We start from the raw sequence: 20,525 nt of genomic DNA, 5'->3' as shown, positions 1-20,525 counted from the left end.
CTCAATATACGAAAGGATATTATTTAACATATGAAATATATGGAAATGGCCACTTTCGTGAAGGCCCGGAGGATCCCAAGAGGAGGCTTTTTAAGGAAAGACAAGAGTCTGCAAGAAAAGATGTTGAACGAGCATTTGGGGTGCTCCAAGCTCGATGGGCAATTTTCATAGGTCCGGCTCGTTACTCGTACAGAAAAAAGTAAAACATATTATGTAAGAACGCATTGTTTTACATAACATGATTGTTGAAGATGAGGGGGTCCACGTGACAAATTGGCACAACGTTGAAGGTGACGAATCAGCACAACCCATCCAGGGCTCAAACCGAGGATTTCATGAATATCTCCGAACAAATTCCGAAATACGAGACACTCATGTGCATCACCAACTTCGTGCCGACTTAGTTGAACATATTTGGTCACAATACAACAACAATCCTTGAATTAGTATTTTGTATCTTCTCTTAAGTTTAATTTTTTTTTATGCAAGTGTTATTTTTTTATATGTAGTACTGTTTCATTTTAAGTTTATAATAAATTTTTAATTTTAAATAAATGACACTCATAAAATAAAATAAAATAATTTTACGTACTAAATATATATTAAAACATATTATTATTAATATAAAATAATAATAATTTAAATTTTGTAAATAATTTGAAATTGAATTTATTTAATATAAAATAAGAATATGTTGAATGAGTGGACAGCGTGATATACAAATAATGAGTGTTGATATTAAAATGAATGTGAGAGAATAGATGTATTAATATAATATATATGCAGAATCTAAACCCACGATTTTTGATAAGATAATGAGTGTTATAACAATAACGAACGCGGTTCTTTAACAAACGCGGTTCTTTAACAAATTTAACTTTCATTTATACGTGAATACATAATATATTAACTAACAAATGTACAAATTCATAATTAAAAACAATAATGAAAAAGGTCAGAGAGTCCGAATATGACGTAATCGTATCATATGGCTTATGTCCGATGGAGCACAGCCTTTGGATCAGTGGGATCCACATGTAGGACCCACACTGATCCAAGGGCTGTGCTGGATCATATATGATTGACAGGTGACTGTAACCTGCTCTCTCTAAAAAGAACAACTGCACATTATCACAACTCTCCAAGCATTATTGTCATTATTATTGCATTTCATCCTTTTTTTTCCTATCTTTTGAGGCAAAAACAATGGAAGAAAATGGAAGCTGGGAAATGGCGGAGGAAGCACACCTCCGTTATGTTCGCTTGAAAATCAAGTGTAACAAGGTTTACATATTACACATTTTGTTTGTTCTTTTAAATCGATAAATCAAAATTTCTTATTGGTTTTTTTTTTCTTCTGAAAATCTAGTCTTTTTCTTGAAGAAATCACATTTGTTTGAGAAATTAATTATTTTTAAAATCTTTCAACATATCACAGTTCTGTTTGAGGGTCAGTAGTATTAGCTTCAAACTTAGTTCGATCAACTCAAGAGTTTTTTTATTGCTTAATAATTTGATTTGTTAGGATTTTTCGAAACTCGTACGTATTTTCTATACCAAGTTGTTATTATATTATTATGAAATTGAGCCATCGTAATATATAAGAACTTTTCCTCCAATTTTTTCAAAGAAAACAAAAATAATAAAATAGAAACTCACACCTTATTTTTGAATTTGTCATTGCATTTTACACAAAAATTGCTATATAGAAAGTTAGTTTAATATACCAATTAAGATGTACTAATTATTGACTGACATTGATTTAACTATCAAATAGGATGGGATAGAGAGGTTCTACATGTTCAACCGTAACAGCAGAATGAAGAAGCTTTTGCTTGACTACTGTAGGCTTACTTCAATCAGCTTCCTTTCGACTCGATTCGTGATCAATCATCGTGCTTTCTTGATCGATAAAACTCCGAATCAGGTAATCGAATGGATCATCTTTGCATATATGTGATCTTTTGCGTGTGGTTTTTGAGGTGAATTCTTATGTTACATGAAACTTATGTTGGATGAATTTTATGTTCAAATCATTACCCTACATGCCATGTCGGTCGAACATCCACCACCAAAAAGGCCACCAAAGTCCAATTGAATGAAAATATATTAAGTTTTGCAACAGATAAATTTCTTCTACTACTTTCTCAATCGGGCTATTGTTTATCCAATAATATCGCAAATTTTGTTTCAGCTCGGTTTGGATGATAACGATCAAATCGATGCACTGATAGATGGAAATGGTGCTTGATGGATTGGACAAAGAAGCTCATTAAACAACGAGGGAAGGTTAGGTCACTCAGTGAAATATTAGCCGGTCTGTAGCTGTTTCTTATCCCAAGACTCTTTTGGTATTTTGTTTAGGCAAATTTAGCAATGCTTTTTTGTTTCTTGTTTTTACTCCACACTCTAGCAAAGCGTATGGATAATATTTGTGAACATGTTTTAAACTTTTGTTTCCCGTAGTTTATGTTTTTCAATGTAGTTTATGTGATTTATTATATATTTATATTACAAAAGTTTATTCTGACAGTAGTACAAAGGTTTTTGTTCTTGTACCAACAATAATCATGGGAAAGACAAGGGCTCTATCCTTATACTAGGATCGTATTCAATTGTCTTGATTGTGAAATATCATTGAGAAAGTGAGAGGGAGAATAAATATGAGGGATGTGGGGATTACATCCTATTTCTTTATTGTAAAAATCTTGCTCCTTAGACTAGGAGATGGTAACAGGCGAAGCTAGCAGAGTTTCGAACCAAACTTGGACTTCGATGGATTAGACATAGCCTCTTAGGAGGCCAAGCCGACGGAGTTTCAAACCTGACTAGACTTCGATGGTAATAGGCCAAGCCGGGGGTTGGCGGGTTCCAAGATCCTGGTTTACCCCCTAGTCCCACCAGATTCAACACACTTTTTTCACGGAAGATGCTAATGCAATTTTCAGGGGCTCACAAATGAAAGCATTGTCGAGTGATGGTTCATTTCCCTTGTCTCCACCACACGTCACCCCAGACATGTGTACTTTTATTCCGACATTAGATTCATGAGATCCATAAAACTTTTCTGATCGGTCAATCAGGACTCCAATCCCTTCATACAACATTACAAAATTAACCAAAAAAATTTTGCTTTCGTAGGATTCATATCATGAAAACTAGGAAATTCATCCCAATAACTGAAATTATCAAGTATGTTTCAAGTTCTTGAAACGCCAAGAGTAATAATCAAGTCAGACAAGTAAACTAGATGTATCAGTCATCCATTCGTTTCAAAAATCATAGGCCATCCCCAATATAGTGTACTCAAGCGGGTAGTTGGAGTTTTACGTTGTTCTTCAAGCTGGAACGGTGAAATAAGAACAAAGATCTGAGTAAGGAAATGAAATGTCAGCTAAAATACACCGTGAACTAAAAAAACTTACCTTTGGAAGTAATAGTAAAAGAAATCGGCATACAGCAGAGTCTGAACAAGACCTGAAATCCAGGCTGCAGAACAGAACCAGTGAACGATATATGGTGTTTAATTTTTTGGTATACAAGTTTTTAACAAAGCCAACATATGTAGAAACAAAACATTATACAAACACAGTGCGGGCGGGCGTGTGTGTATATAGATTTAAATAGAGTAGGGTGACATACTTATCCAGTGGATAAAGTGTGGCTCGGTAAAGTAGCGATAGATCCAGTTCAAAATATATAAAGCCCTGTAAGCACTGCGGAAAAAAAAGATTGAAGAGTTTTAGCAGATTTAGAACGTTACCTGCAGTTTTAATTTCCGGGTACCTTGGCTGATATTTCCAAGAACATTCCTTCTGATGTTGATTGTTGATAAATCATAAACATTTTATTGAAATTGTCACTATTTTCTAGCAAGAACAGGGAGGTAGAGTGCTTTGTAAATCAATATTCCTTAAAACTTGAACTTGAAAAAGAGATTATTTAAAAAATGTAGTATCATCTTGTAAACTAAATGATGGAAACCCAATTTCTGTAGCACATTTTGTAATTTAGATCATGTGATTTTCTGGCTATGCGTGTCTCTACCCCTCCAAAATCCATGGAACGATACATCCAACGCTTCTAAGTTCTAATGAGAGTGTTTTGTTTGTTTACACTTGATTTCATGGTTCCTAAACTACTTAAGTTTGGGATGTTGAATTTCAAGAAGCATAAATGGATGCTTTGACATTAAGCTAATTCATAAACTCGGCAAAAATATTGACAAATAAAAATGGAAAAATGAACACTTAAATGGATAAAGCACAAACATTCAAACACATGACAAGCAGAAACATGAAATCAATAACTAAGAACTGGACATAGTGGGAGAGGAAAAAACACCAGTAGACCCAATCTGAACGAAGAGAAATTTCTCAGGCAAGACACGATTTCTATAAAATTCAAAATGAAAATTATCTCTAGTTCATACGATTTAGAATACGAAACAAGAAAATTACCCGAGAAGAAAAACATATTGCCCAGTCAAGTTGTCGATATTTCTGGTTCTCTGCAGCAAAACCAGCTGAGGAATAATGGCAACAGCTTCCAAGAACAAGGAAAAAGCCCACAATACCTGTATATAAAAATGTTCTCACGCCGTTACTTGAATAAAATCAAGATATGTAGCAGCCATAAGAAAAAAGTTAAGAGTACCTCTCTGAAGGTAAACTTCTCATGTAAGATCAAAGCTAAGACCAAACATGGCAGCAGTAGAAAATAGTGGCGAAATGTGTCCTGGTCTTTGTCGTAGGATCGGCGGACAATCTTGTGCTTCCTAATGTACCAGACAATAGAAAAAGAACTTCCGAGAAATATTAATTTCATAAGTGTATTATATATGGAAATAAATTTTGTAAACAGATCCAAGTAACGAGTGGCAAACACAATAGCATAGAGCTCTTGTGTCTTCAGAGAAATGCCTGCGTCATAAAAATGGATACAACATCAACCCAGATGAACAGAAAACCGGGATATTATGATGGGCTGGCAGTAATCAAAATAAAATGAAATACAAGAAAACTATAATTTTTAATCAAGGAAAAAAAAGAGTAAACGAAAAATCTATTCAAGGGATAAAACTCATTTGATTGATTAACCCTCGTACACAAGTTATTCTACACCACCATAAAGAACTTATCAAAACCAATCCTAATCTCTAGCACTTGCCACAACCTCATTAATATCAAACTCATTTCGCATTTGACCTGTACGATTGCCCCAACCACGAAACTATGAACTGAAAGATCAACCTCAAAATATCACCTAGCACCACCAAAAAACATTTCCTCACAGGGGCACAATGCAAAACATTTGACATAATAATTATGATACCCAACATTACCCAAATTGAAAATCAAAAGCATCGATCCGGGACACCATTATTCAAGATTCCAAATCTCACACGCAAACACAAAGATACATTCCTATCACAACATCAGAGTAGCGGAAATTAGAAGATAAAGGGTCTTAAATCAATAAAAATCAAAACTTTTTTGGATCTTGTCATAGCAAAGGAAGCAGAATAAGAGATGAAAAACATGATTACCAGCACAAGATTTGATAGTGTGAATCTTGAGAAGCAAAACAAGGATACTTGCCAGATGGGTCAAGTCCCCTGCTAGCCTAAATATATTCATCTTCTCACCCCCTTATCTCCTTGCTCACTTTTTGTGTAAATCAACCGAAAAATCAAAATTTTCAAGAGCCGGCAAACACAGATCTGTGCAGAATGCCCTTTATATACACTATATGTTTCTGGGTTGATCCAAACAACGAACAGGGAATGGAAAATTCGCTGAATTGATTTCTACTTCTTCCGCTTCCGTTCCACTCATCATGCGAGCATTTCATTGTTTTATAAATACACTTTCATTTAAACTTTTATTATATTGTATATAAATTTGTTGAAAAATTTACGGTAAAAAATAAAAATTTCAAATTTATGAAATAAATTAAACTACACACTTTATAAAATTTTGTCTACTCAATTGTGTTTTTTTTTCCACAAATTGAGAGACCTATTTATAAAAATTTTTTGGAAATATCCAAAAACAACTACATCATTACATATATTATCAAACACTAGTTTTCAATATTTACAACTCTTATTTTCAACACTCAATCTCTTATTTTTAACACTCTCCCTTGTGATGATGATCATGATACAATGATTGTCTTCATTACGTATTTTTATACTGACTCGTTAAAAACCTTATTAGGAAAAACAAATTGGGATAAAAACCATAGTAAGGAAAAAAAGTGCAGTCACGTAAACTCTCCTTCATGTTAACACGAATGATTCTTCACAAATTTCGTAGATTGTGTATCCCAGTATTATATATGCTTTCTGAATATTGTCGTAGAAAGTGCCTTTGTGAAGAGATCTGATTAANAAACCATAGTAAGGAAAAAAAGTGCAGTCACGTAAACTATCCTTCATGTTAACACGAACGATTCTTCACAAATTTCGTAGATTGTGTATCCCAGTATTATATATGCTTTCTGAATATTGTCATAGAAAGTGCGTTTGTGAAGAGATATGATGAATTTTCACTTGACTGAATGTGACGAATATCAATATATTTATTATTCTCAAGCTCTTGAGCGAATGCGAAGAATTTAGGAGGAATATGTTTAGTTCTGTCGCTTTTTATGTATCTTTCTTTCATTTGAATAACACATGCAGCATTATCTTCATATAGTGTCACAGGCATCTTGTCGAATGATAATACGCATGAAATTTGGATATGTTCGGTCATTGATTTTAGCAACACACATTCACGGCTTGCTTCATGTAGTGCAATAATCTCGGCGTGATTTGATTAAGTTGTTATAAGTGTTTGTTTTTGTGAACGCCAAGAAATTACAGTGCCTCCACGAGTAAATACATATCCGGTTTGGGAACGTGTGTGGATCAGATAAATACCCAGCATCAGTATAACCAATTATGCTTTGATCGATATCTTTTGAATACAAAAGTCACAAGTCTGTCTGAAACGTCTGCTTATTCGTTTTTAAAAAGTACTAGAAATTTTTCTTTTTTTAAAAAAAGCTCTCCAAATTCGGCCACTACATGCGCACACACATAAAATACTTTTGCACCATTTTAAAATAAAACATCCAACTTGTAATTGAAAATCCAATGTAAACAGTCAAAACATGAAATCGTTTTACCAAACTTAAAAAGCAATAAATGTTGAAAAGTGTATCACATACTAAACCTCTCAAAATCTCTCAAAACATAAGTAAATAGTCGTAAAATCTTTAACTTAAATCATAAACTTAAATGCGGAAAATACAAACGCTGATCCTCGGGTTATGTGCACATCCAGTCCAGTCAGATTAGGCATCCAAGCCTCCCTCAACATTATTATCATACTCACCTGCATCAATCACACCTAGTGAGTCTAAAGACTCAACACGTCATATCCTTGATAACAAGTAATACATAATATAGATTACATGCAACAGTAAAAAATACTTGTACTTAAAATAATATTTTCATGATAATACATAACTTTAAACATAAACATTTTTTTTTAAACTTTTTCATATCAACATATTCATATTAATGTTCGTGTTTTGTTGAATTCAGATCGTTGATTGTGACTTTCGTGTTCGTATACGTATTGGGCGATGGATCCATCTACATGTAACCACAGTACTGGGCGGCGGGGACATCAGCGACACTCTCACCGGTCAACTGGACCTTGGCCTTGCGTATTAACATATCATCGTAAACGTGTTCATATCCGTATCCAAGGAAATACGATCGTCGGGCTCCCACTGGTACCATAATCCTCACGATATCTCCAACATATCATCGTGTTAGTAACAATTCATTCACGTACTTCAACATGTTATCATCACTTAAAAAAAATCATGCATATACGTATCGTTTTTATTTTTGAAACCAAGCATGCAACATTTCTTTTAAATGTCCAATAATTAATCCATAAAAATTCTTTGAACATTTAAAAATCATGATTTTAACATATAAAAATTATTAAACATCCATAATCATTGAAAATAATCATATTAGCATATAAAATAGCATTTAGGACACTGCCATGACATTTACTAAATTCAGGTGTAAAAAGATCGTTTTACCCCTAGACGTAAATTCTCGCGTTTTTTACTTTTTCTTAATTTCATTGACTCTAACATGTCCCAAATAATTATTTAAATGTAAATTAAAATTCTCATAATTTTATTTAGCTTAAAACTAGACTTTTTAATTAATTCATAATTAGTCGTTTTGAAAGCGTTTTACTCTCTAAAAATCCCAAACTTTAATATAAAATTCTAAAATTTAAATTTTGTCATTTTATATTATTTTAGCCCTTGTGAACTATGACTCGACCCCCGTGAGCCGTGTTTCGATTTATTTTAGCTTTAAAAACCATAACTCGACCCTTGAAAGTGCACATCGAGCCAACTTTCGATTTTCTCGAGCCACCCTCGAACCATGTTAGTCCAGACCATGACCAACCCTTTAGTGCACCCTCTTGAAACCTTGGAACCCACGGACCAAGCCCCTAGACTCGAACCGAAGCTCCCCAGCCAAGCACCTAAGATGGCCGAGAAACCTCATGTGCATGACCTTTACGTTTTGGTGCCTAAGACCCTAGCCGACCGAGCCACCCCTAAACCATCATGTTGTGCACTCTCCTGGGACCCTAAAGTCACGCCCTAGCCCAGCTCAAAGTCCCTAAACCGACCCACTTAGCCCTGCGCAAGCTCTGAACCCTGTGCACCATACCTCTCAATTCTCGGGTGGGAGTCCTAGCCCATGACTCGAGTCCTAGCATGGATAGGACTCTACCCTTGACTCCCCCACGGCCCTGGCTGCTAGGACTCCTTCCCCAGCCCATGACTCGAGTCCTAGCATGGGTAGGACTCTACCCTTGACTCCCCCACGGCCCTGGCTAGCCCTGGAACCAAGCCAAGCCATAGAGACCAAAACCGAACCATGAACCCTTTGACAGCAACTTTGTGCACCAGCTTGTGTTTTTCGATTGTGTATGGTGTTTTGCTTGAACTCTAAGACTCTAAACTCATGTAAGACAATGTCTATACATGTCCTAATCATGACAGCCCCTTTATGCACATAAACAACACAATTTGGATCAAAAAATCCTACTTGAAATTTCATGTTATATGCAAAAAACGAAACTTGAACAAAAGTGTCCCTTGTTTTCCAATCTTTTCATGCTTAACAATATACTATGGTGTGATGATGTGTTGAAAGAAAGAAGTATGCGTGCCTTTGCGTTTTAAACGCACGAATTCTCGTTGACGATTGCGAAGAACGATGACGACGGGACCTTGGTTTGAAATCCTTAGCAACTCTCGAATTTTCCTTGAAAATATGATGTGTGTGCCGTGTGAATTTGAGTGGAAGGAGTTTGGATTGCACAAGGATGTGGCGTGTGTTTTATGGGAGGGTTTGGGGTGATTTAACATATTATATAGTTTAATAAATCCTTAATTAAGCTTAGGCCCCTTAAGCAAACAAATTAGGCCCATTAGTGATTAATTAAAATATTAAAAATAATTTTACTTAAATAATTTTGTGAATTTATTAGCCAGATTGCCAAAACGTTTGCATTTTTGTTGAAAAACCAACACCGATAGAAATTACGCCCCGGCGTATAAAATCACCTAAAAACCTCTTATTTTCAAAAATAATAAAAAGCATCACCCTTAATTTAAATAATTAAAAACAATTAACCAATAAAAACATTTTCTATTTTTCATCTCTCGATCTCCGTTCCTCGATCGCAACTCGAATAACCTTTAAAAATACATTTTAATGCAGCTATGTAGAAAAATATAATTTAAACATGTAAATATGCACAACATAATTAATTCATGCAATTAAAAGATTTAATTAAAATACAAAAGAATTTAATAATTGCATGCATGTGGTTCGCGTGGACCTTTAAATTTTCGGGGCGTTACACTGTCGTTCCTCGTAGATAATGAAATATATGTTTAATTCTGTTCTAGTGTCTCTTTGTTGGATATGAGCTTAATCTTGCCAATAAATTTACAGCAAATGATATATCAGGTCTTGTATAATCAGCAAGATACATAAGGGCACCAATAACACTTAGATATGATACTTCTTGACCAAAAATAACTTCATCATTTTCACATGGACGAAATGGATCGTTTTCTATGTTTAATGATCTAACAACCATTGGAATACTTAAAGGATTTGATTTATCTATATTAAAACGCTTAAGGACATTTTCTATATAATTTGACTGGTCAAAAAATATTCTACATTATTTTTGTTCAATTTCCAAACCCAGACAATACTTTGTTTTTCCAATGTCCTTCATTTCAATTTTTTTCTTCAATTACAACACAACTTCTTAAATTTCCTTATTCGTTCCAATGATATTTAAATCATTAACATATATAACAATAATTACGCATCCGGATGTTGTTTTCTAAATGAAAACGCAAGGACATTGTTAAGATCGGTTTGGGGGGTAAATCGTTGAGCCACAATAGATCAGTTATTGAAATATTGAACACCGATGAATTAAATCGAGTTTGATATGAAATCAAGCGGAAAACACTCGAAATAATCCTTCGTAGAAACCGATTAAATATTTTGTAAAACATTTAAAATATATACAAGTTGAATGAGTGAAAATATTTTAGTTGAAACATTTTATCAAACACTTTGTGTGCAATATTTTGGTATTTGAAGAACACATAAAATGCTTCAACAATGTATCTTTAAAACAGTGGAAATAATAAGTAAATACAATAAACAAATAGACATGAATGTGTTCATAGATGCTCAGAGACTTCAAATGCTCCTACGTCACCCCTTTTTCCCCCTGGGAAGGATTCACTAAAAGACTTTGATTTATACAATACCTTATACAAACTTACTCAGCTTAGGACTTACATTACTGCCTAACTGAACTCATAGCTCTCAAGATTGTAGGCAGCACCTCACAATCAACATATTGTTTAATGTCTCATATGCAAAGACTACAAACACATTGTTTAACATCTTTGTGTGAAGACTCACTCAACTAATCTTTGAAATTCAATTCTCTTGTATATGTGTGAGTGATTGTGTGTGATGAATTTATCAGTTACAGTATACATCTCAAATATATTCTCACACAAGGGCTTGTGCTCTCAACTAGCTGATTTCTTCATACTAACTGTCCATGCTTGGAATCCTTTTCAAAATCTCTTGTTTGATCTTCAAGATGTTGTATTTATAAGCCCCAACAATGATATATACGTTATACACAAGAATATGACCGTTTGGAAAGTTTCTGTACTGTTTCTGAAATTGCAACGGTCAAATTTGCCTTGCTGGACATTTTCCCGACTGGTCAACTCTGGTCAACTCAGCTTGTCATTCATTTCAACTGGTCGTTCAATTCAGCTAGTCAGCAACTGGTTCAATTCAGTTCAGTTCAGTTCAGCTGGTCAGCTGCTGGTTCAGTTCAATTCAGTTGGTCAACAGCTGGTTCAGTTCAGTTCCAGCTGGTTTGAGCCTGTAACAAGAAAATTCGCAAAATCTGCAAACCATGGACAATTTTCACCACTAACAATTGTTCATCCGGAAACCAATAATTTATCTCATCATTTTCACAATTTTTGCTAACATGCTCTAGCCTAGAAAGATGATCAGCCACTACATTCTCTACACTTTTTTATCTTTTATTTCGAGGTCAAACTCTTGAAGAAGTAAGATCCACCTAAGCAATCGTGTTTTTGCCTCTTTCTTAGCAAGCAGATATTTAAGGGCAGAGTGGTCAATAAACACAATGACTTTCAACAAGACAAGGTATGAATTGAACTTATCAAGTGCAAATACTACTACAAGTAACTCTTTCTCAGTGGTTGCATAGTTTAGTTGTGCTTCATCTAGAGTCTTACTTACATCTTATATAGTGATAAATACCTTGTTCCGTCTTTGGCCTAGGACAACACAAACTGCAGTGTCACTGGCGTCGCACTTTACCTCAAAAGGCAGATCCCAATCCGATGCCACCAACATAGGAGCCGTCACCAAGCGCTCCTTCAGGTTCTCATATGCCTGCAAACAATCGGAGTTAAAGTCAAATGGTGCGTCTTTCATGAGTAAGGACGATAGAGGCTTAACAATTTTAGAAAAATCTCTAATGAAACGTCGGTAGAACCCGGCATGCCCTAGAAAACTTCTAACTCCGTTTATTGAAGTCGGTGGTGGTAGGTTCTTGATGACTTCCATTTTACCTTTGTCCACCTCAATCCCTTGTTCCGAAATCTTGTGCCCTAATACAATTCTCTCTTGTACCATGAAGTGGTACTTCTCCCAATTCAGCACCAGGTTCTTTTCCTCGCACCTCCTGAACATGGAGCTAAGATTCTGCAAACACTCATCAAACGTTGCCCCAAAGATAGAAAAGTCATTCATAAATATTTCAAGAAAAGTTTCAATCATATCATGGAATATAAGCAGTCATGCAACGCTGAAAAGTAGCAGGGGCGTTGCAAAGACCGAAGGGCATACGTCAAAAAGCAAAAGTGCCATAAGGACAAGTGAAAGTGGTTTTCTCTTGGTCTTCCGGTGCAATAGTGATTTGGTTATACCCTGAATACCCATCTAGAAAGCAGTAAAACTCATGCCCAACTAGTCTCTCTAACATATGATCAATAAAGGGGATGGGAAAATGGTCCTCACGGCTGGTATCATTCAACTTCCTATAATCAATACACACTCTCCACCCCGTAATAGTTCTAGTGAGAATAAGTTCATTCTTTTCATTAGTGATCACAGTAACCCCACCTTTCTTCGGCACACACTGAACAGGACTTACCCATGTGCTATCTGAAATAGGATAGATAATACCTGCATCGAGAAGTTTGATAGTTTCAGCCTTCACTACCTATTGCATCTTTGGATTGAGTCGTCTCTGAGGTTACACGAGGGGCGAGTACTTCTATTCCATCAAGATTTTGTGCATGCAGATTGATGGACTTATTCTCTTGATGTCTGCCACCTTCCAGGCAAATGACTTTTTGTGCTCTTTGAGAACTTGCAGCAGTTTTCCCTCCATGGCATCTGTCAAAGCAGCAGAAATAAAGACAGGTAAAGTGTTATCCTCACCTAGGTATACGTACTTTAGGTGTGGAGGCAGCGGCTTGAGCTCAAGTGTTGGCGGTTCCTCAATGCTTGACTTCGGAGTAGTCAAGTCTCTTCGGTCTCCCAAATCCTCCGATCTCATCCTTATTGGCTTCCTCCATGGATTGTTGGCATTAAAATATGCCACTATTTACACTCTCTCTTCGTCCAAGTCATCGTCCTTCAATTTAGTTGTGAGAGTGGCTTCCAATGGGCCCTTCATAGAATCCTGCACAAAATTACACACAAGTGAATCCACAGCATCAGTTCTAAAACATTCATCAGTGCGCAGTGTGTGCTTAAGAGCATTAAAGACATCAAAAGTAATTTCTTCCTCTCCCACTCTGAATCTCAAATTCCCTTCTTGAACATCAATCAGGGCCTCGCCAGTTGCAAGGAAAGGTCTTCCCAAAATCAAAGGCATCTCCATGTCTTCCTCCATGTCGAGTACTACAAAATCCGCTGGAAATATGAACTTGTCCACTTTCACAAACACATCCTCTACGACTCCTCGATGATATTTGATGGATCTGTCTGCTAGTTGTAAGGACATCCTTGTGGGCTTAGGCTCTCCTCATCCAAGTTTCCTGAATACGGATAAAGGCATAAGGTTAATACTCGCACCAAGGTCACATAAAGCTTTATGAAAAACAACATCACCAATCGTGAAAGGAATAGAAAAACTTCCTGGGTCTTTTAGTTTTGGTGGGATCTTGTTTTGCACCAATTCAGAGCAATTCTCAGTCAAGTTTACCGTCATGTGATCCTCCAACTTCCTATTGTTTCTAAGATATCTTTCAGAAATTTAGCATAGCTCGGAATTTGCACCAAAGCATCATCAAAAGAATATTAATGTGCAATTTCTTAATACTTCTAAGAAATCACAGAATGGCGCATCCAATTTTGCTTTTTTCAATGCTGCATGGAAAGGTGGAGGGATAACAATTTTAGTTTGTGTAGTGGGTGTGGGTGTAGAGTTTGAAGACTTACATGTGGACGTGTCAGCCGCTTGCTCTCCTTGATCCTCTTTTTCTTTCACCTCTTGTTCAAGCACTTTTCCACTCCTCAATGCTATGGCTTTCACTTGCTCTTTCGGGTTAGTCAACGTGTTGCTTGGCAAGGTGCTCGGATCTCTGCTAGTGATCATTTTTTCCAACCGACCTATCTGATTTTCCAAAACCTTTATCGATGCATCCTGATTCCGTAGTCTAGTCTCGGTGGATGAGATGAATTTAGACATCATTAGCTCCAGACTAGACTTCTCCTCTCTAGGCTCATGTCGATACATCGGTTTCTTACCATACTGCTGTCCTCCTTGGGGTAAATTCTGACTGCTTTGCCCACCCCATGAGAATTTGGGGTGTTGCCTCCATCCAAGACTATATGTGTTCGAATATGGATCATTCCTAGGACGGTTTTGAATTCCCACTTGATTTATTGGTGCCTCCTCATGCACAAATAAAGGACCACTGTCTTGAAAATCCATTTTTTTTTTACAGAATATCTCTTGCAAGCGCATCGCTGTCCCGCTTACATTCAAGCTGTCTATTTTCCTGTTAAGTGCTTCTAATTGCGTAGTGACAACAGAAAATTCAGTTACCTGGTGAACTCCTGCACTCCTCCTCTGATTGTTCCTCTCTGATTGAGGGTGATAACTTCTATCAGCCATCTCCTCCAGTAGTTCATACCCTTCTTCGGCTGTTTTCCTCAAAAGATTCCCACAGGTCGCAACATCTATCATAGTACGGTAGATGAAATTAAACCATAGTAAAAATGTTTGGACAACTAACCCAAGAGGCAACTCAGGATGTGGGTATCTTCGCAATAAGTCTTTGTAGCGCTCCCAAGCCTCGTAGAGTGATTCCTGCTCAAATTGAGAGAAGGTGGTTATGTCCGCTCGCAGCTACATGGTTTTTGATGGAGGAAAGTATTTCAGGAGGAATGCCATGTCCATGTCTTCCCAAGTTGTGATTGAACCTACAGGCAAACAATTCAACCAAGATTTAGCTTTTTCACGCAAAGAGAAAGGGAATAAATGCAGGATAACAGGATCATCAGATACTCTATTAAATTTAAAAGTGTCGCAAATTTCTAAGAAGTCAGCGATGTGAGTGTTTGGATCATCAAGCGCATTTCCCCCAAATTGGACAGTGTTCTGGATCATCTGAATTATGGCTGGTTTGATCTCAAACTGGTTCGCCTTGACGGTTGGTCGCACTATGCTTGGACGTGCTCCATCAAGCGACGGTTGTGCGTACTCAAGCATGGTTATGCACCTTGGCTCTTCGACCCTTATCTCTTCGTGATGCTCTTCCTCACGTTTGTTCTTGTTCATCATGTCTCTCAGTCTCTGTTGGTTTTTTCGCCTGCATAGGGTTCTTTCAATCTCGAGATCGAATATCTCTAGTTCAGACTCTAGAGATCTTGGCATGCACCGAGAGATACATATGCAAATAAATCGAAGGTGCCAAACAAAACAAAATAAATAATGTTAAGTAAATAACTAAGAATAAATATGTGGATTAACAGTCCCCGACAGCGGCGCCAAAAACTTGATCGAGCAAAACTTGCACTGTAAAATCCTTAATAAAAATTTATAAAATTCAAGCTCGAAATAATCGCAAGTGCACAATGTCAAGTAATAGTATAATGTACGAGAATATGAGTATCGTTCCACTAGAGACTGTATTTCGCAATTATTATTTTCAGTTATTAAATCTTTAACAACAAAATTTGAATGATTGTTTACTACTACTATGTTTAAAAAAAACTCAATGAAAAAGTCCAAGAATTAAATGATGAAATGTATAAGCTAGATTGGTTAATTAAAATTCAATGAGAAATGAATTTGTTGGGAATCTCGGTTCACCTACCCCTCGTCATTTACTTAATTCATTCAATAGTGATCTACGCTTCCGACAGAATTTTCTATCCAATTGAACACGCCATCTCGAGCTATGCCAAACTAATTCTACTCAGTGAAATAATTAAATCTCTTTAATTATTTATCACAGGTGAATTGCATGTCATTCTATGAAATTCTCTAGCTTTCGCCCTACCGGACTAAGACTATCGACATGTATCCGACTTCATATTTCTATGTAAATTGTAAATCCACGGACTATGCTACTCATTCTTATCACGGGCTATTTTCTCGAACTCACTCGCAATATAAAAATAGTTATTAAAGTTAGCTACGATTTAAAAACACGATAAAACAATAGCACAATAAAAAATAAACCAAAAATCAAAATATGAATTAACTAAACTCGGTTTCGGGGTAAGATCTACTTAAATCCCAACAAAAAATGTAAATTAGCTACTCGATGTCATAATTAAACTAAGAAAAACCATTTTTAGGCAATAGAAATTAAATTAGAAATACTAGTCGTGACGGAAAATGCGAAGAATGGTGTCCGGAAATCTTCAAATCTTCAACTCTAAGTGCAAAGTCCTCTACAAAGCTTGTGGCGGCTGCTGAATAATGTCTGAATGATCTCAAAATCATCCAACCCTCCTTTCCATATCATCCTCTCTCCGAAATAAGGAAAGAAATCGTGCAAAAAATCTTGCCAAAAATTAAGTGGCGCTCGGGCGTGCAAATCCTACCGCTCGAGCACCAAGTCTTCTGTATTTTTCTTCTGAACTCACATCTCTCGCTCCCGGGCGGTAGAATATTACCGCCCAAGCGCCACGTCCTCTGAATTTTACTCTTCATCAATCACACCTCGCGCCCAGCCGGTAAGATTCTACCGCTCGGGCGCCAGCCTTTCCGCGACTTTCTTTTGGCTTGCACATTTTTGTTCCGATTTCAGTTTTCTGGCCATTTTACCTGCAATTTCATCACGTACAAGTGAGACACGATCATATGCATATACTTACTTTAAGAGGAACAAAATGTAAACGAAATGCACGCATGCACAATGCAAACACAAACAAAACTAATGCAATAAAACACGTAAAAACGACACCTATCACTTGCTGATGAAGAACAGAGTTCTAATTGAATTTCAGATAAGATCAGTGTTGGTAAGACTTTTGGGCATGGAGCAATTTCTTTTTGAACCGGACAAGTGGAGAAGTTTCCCTCGCATGATCTCTTGCATGCAGGCACAGATACTTATACATAAGGGGTGTCAGGCATTCATGGCCAGTATTATTTCAACACCTGACGCACCCACCCTGTCGATATCTGATGTACTAGTTTTCATATACTTTCCTAATGTTTTCCCCGACGACGTCACATGCCTTCAACCAGAGAGAGAGGTGGAGTTCGCCATTGACCTTGTGCCAGGCACTGTGCCAATCTCTAAGGCACCGTACCGTTTGGCTCCAGTAGAGATGTCAGAGCTCAAACAGCAGATTAAGGAGCTCCTAGGAAAATAATTCATCCGACCTAGTTTCTCACCATGGGGCGCACCAGTGCTCTTCGTAAAAAGAAAGATGGAAGCATAAGGTTGTGTATCGATTACTGAGAATCAAACAAGGTAACGATCAAGAACAAATACACATTACCAAGGATCGAGGACATATTCAATCTGTTACAGTGAGCTACAGTGTTCTATAAGATAGATCTACGTTCTGGGTATCATCAACTGAAGGTAAAGGATGCAGATGTTCATAAGACAGCCTTCAAAACTAGATATGGGCACTATGAGTTCTTAGTGATGCCATTTTGGCTGACGAATGCTCCAGCAATTTTTATTGACCTAATGAATTGAGTATTTCAGCCCTACCTAGATCAGTTCATCATAGTATTCATTGATGACATTCTTATATACTCGAAGAGCCACGAGGAACACAGTCATCTTTTGAGTACAGTTTTGCAAGTCTTGCAGAGTCACAAGTTGTGTGCAAAATTCAGTAAGTGTGAATTCTAGTTGGAGAAAGTAGCATTTTTGGGACATATCATATCTAGCAGTGGCATTGAGGTGGATCCAGCTAAAGTGGCAGCAGTAAAAGGATGAGTTGAGCCGAAGAACGCGTTAGAGATCCGTAGTTTCCTAGGTTTGGCAGGTTACTACAGGAAATTTATTCAGGGGTTTTCTTCTATTGAAGTGCCTTTCACTTCTTTGACTAAGAAAAATGCTAAATTTGTATGGAGTGAAGAATGTCAGAAGAGCTTCGATACTTTGAAGCAAGCTCTTATTACAGCGCCAGTTTTAGCCATGCCATCAGGGCAAGGCAATTTTTTGTTATACACCTATGCTTCTAAGCTCGATTTAAGCGCTGTATTGATGCAGCATGGTCGGGTTATAGCATATGCCTCCAGACAGTTGAAAGTACATGAGAAGAACTATCCGACTCATGATCTCGAGTTAGCTGCCGTTGTCTTTGCGTTGAAGATATGGAGACATTATTTGTATGGCGTGAAATTCTAGATATTCACTGATCACAAGAGTTTCAAGTACTTCTTCACGCAGAAAGAGCTGAACATGAGACAAAGACGGTGGTTGGATTTAGTAAAAGACTACGATTGTGAAATTAGATACCATCCAGGGAAAGCTAATGTTGTGGCAGATGTTTTGAGCAAGAAAGTAGCAGTCGTAGCACAGCTGTGAGCACATAGATCTCTTCAGTCAAAGATTCAGAGGTTTTTCTTAGAATTTTATCCTAAGGGCAGAGCTCCCAAGTTGTCTAATCTGACAGTGCAGTCTTCTTTGCTAGAACGAATCCGTAGAGATCAGCCTTCAGATGAACAGTTACAGAAATGGAGACTGAAGGATGAAGCCAAGAGCAGTGTACTCTACGCAATGTCCGATGATATTGTGAGGTACAGAGGAAGGATGTGGGTGCCTAGTGTTGATTCGATCAGAGGAGATATTTTAATAGAGGCACATACATCTCCGTATCCCATCCATCCAGGCGGTACCAAGATGTACAAGGACTTACAGATGCTGTATTGGTGGCCAGGGATGAAGCGGGGCATTCTCCGATTTGTATCTGAATGTCTCACTTGTCAGCAAGTGAAATCAGAACATCAGAGGCCAACAGGGATGCTTAAGCCTTTCCCTATTCCTAAGTGGAAATGGGAGAATATCACCATTGATTTCGTTGTTGGATTGCCGAGGTCAGTCAGAGGATCTAATGCCATTTGGGTTATAATGGATCGACTTACTAAACCGGCACTCTTCTTACTGGTGATGACGACCTTCTCCATGACTCAGTATGCAGAGCTCTATATTCGGGAGATAGTCCGATTGAACGGGATCCCATTTTCTATTGGGTCCGACAGGGACCCGAGATTCACATCGTCCTTTTGGAAGAGTTTACATGCAGCTATGGAGACGAAGTTGCTATTTAGTACGGCATTCCACCTTCAGACAGATGACCAGTCTGAGCGATTGATTCAGATATAGGAAGATTTGTTGCGAGCATGTGTGATCAATTTATATGGGAATTGGGAATCGAAACTACACCTATGGAGTTTACCTACAACAACAGTTTTCAATCATCTATAGGTATGGATCCCTACGAAGCACTATATGGAAAGAAGTGTAGATCGCCGATTCATTGGGATGAAGTTAGTGAGAGATCAGAACTTGGCCCAGAGATTGTTATGCAGACTGCAGACGTAGTGGTCAAGATCCGAGACAGGATGAAGACCGCCCAGAGTCACCAAAAGAGTTATGCTGACAAGAGAAGAAATGATCTCAAATTTGCAGTTGGAGATCACGTATTCGTGAAGATAGCACGCATGAAGGGTGTTATGAGGTTTGGGAAGAGAGGCAAGCTGAGTCCGAGATTCATTGGGCCATTCGAAATTCTTAAAAGAGTTGGGACACTTTCTTATCGTGTAGCTCTACCGTCGAATCTGGCCGAAGTACACAATGTGTTTCACTTTTCGATGCTGAGGAAGTATATGGCAAAATCTTCGTATGTTTTGAGTTATGAGCCGTTGCAGCTTGCTCCAGATCTGTCATATGAAGAAAGACCGGTCCGAATTCTAGACAGATAGGAGTGGAGACTGTTAGAGTAGGTGTCCGTCGAGCCAAGTGTTGGCCGAGTGTTAATAATGAAACTTTATGTATAAACAATCTTTATTTTAATTATATTTGAAATTATTGTTTTGGCACATCTTTATCTGTATACCCATGCTAGTTGCATAGATAAAGTCCTTGAATATACAAAGAGTAGAAAGAATATGAGATGCTCATATGATGAGTATCATGAAACTCATATTTGGAATACTGTATATTCTAAACAGTTCCTAGTCAATTCAGCCGCCGCTAAGAAGGATATAGGCCGCTCGAGTTTGAAACTAGTATCTGCGATGTGAGTACCATGTTTCGTTGGTAGGGGACATTTTGATGTCCGAGCATGCAGATAGGTGCTCCTTGTAAAGTGCACTGAACAACCCTCCATTTAGGAC

General features: G+C 37.3%; 3 protein-coding genes across 3 annotated transcripts; 1 reads left to right on the top strand and 2 right to left on the bottom strand.

The window, feature by feature from the left end:
- The first annotated feature begins 1,129 nt into the window (after positions 1-1,129).
- LOC140962152 (small ubiquitin-related modifier 2-like) lies at positions 1,130-2,504 on the top strand. Its single transcript, XM_073421030.1, has 3 exons — positions 1,130-1,284; positions 1,778-1,927; positions 2,195-2,504. The coding sequence occupies exons 1-3, from the start codon at positions 1,207-1,209 to the stop codon at positions 2,249-2,251; spliced, it is 285 nt and encodes a 94-aa protein (XP_073277131.1). The 5' UTR covers positions 1,130-1,206; the 3' UTR covers positions 2,252-2,504.
- A 519-nt stretch (positions 2,505-3,023) lies between these two features.
- On the bottom strand, positions 3,024-5,859 carry LOC140962150 (ER lumen protein-retaining receptor). Its single transcript, XM_073421029.1, has 6 exons — positions 5,549-5,859; positions 4,657-4,922; positions 4,461-4,576; positions 3,643-3,716; positions 3,426-3,489; positions 3,024-3,343 (listed from the first exon to the last, which is right to left on the bottom strand). The coding sequence occupies exons 1-6, from the start codon at positions 5,637-5,639 to the stop codon at positions 3,307-3,309; spliced, it is 648 nt and encodes a 215-aa protein (XP_073277130.1). The 5' UTR covers positions 5,640-5,859; the 3' UTR covers positions 3,024-3,306.
- A 7,868-nt stretch (positions 5,860-13,727) lies between these two features.
- LOC140960987 (uncharacterized) lies at positions 13,728-15,491 on the bottom strand. Its single transcript, XM_073419313.1, has 3 exons — positions 15,135-15,491; positions 14,025-15,017; positions 13,728-13,865 (listed from the first exon to the last, which is right to left on the bottom strand). The coding sequence occupies exons 1-3, from the start codon at positions 15,489-15,491 to the stop codon at positions 13,728-13,730; spliced, it is 1,488 nt and encodes a 495-aa protein (XP_073275414.1).
- Between the last annotated feature and the right edge of the window lie 5,034 nt (positions 15,492-20,525).

The sequence above is a fragment of the Primulina huaijiensis genome, chromosome 16 (genome assembly GCF_012295235.1).
Source record: "Primulina huaijiensis isolate GDHJ02 chromosome 16, ASM1229523v2, whole genome shotgun sequence".
In the NCBI taxonomy this organism is placed as follows: Eukaryota; Viridiplantae; Streptophyta; class Magnoliopsida; order Lamiales; family Gesneriaceae; genus Primulina; species Primulina huaijiensis.
Note: the sequence above shows the minus strand (reverse complement) of the source record. Positions and strands in the feature narration are given on the sequence as shown.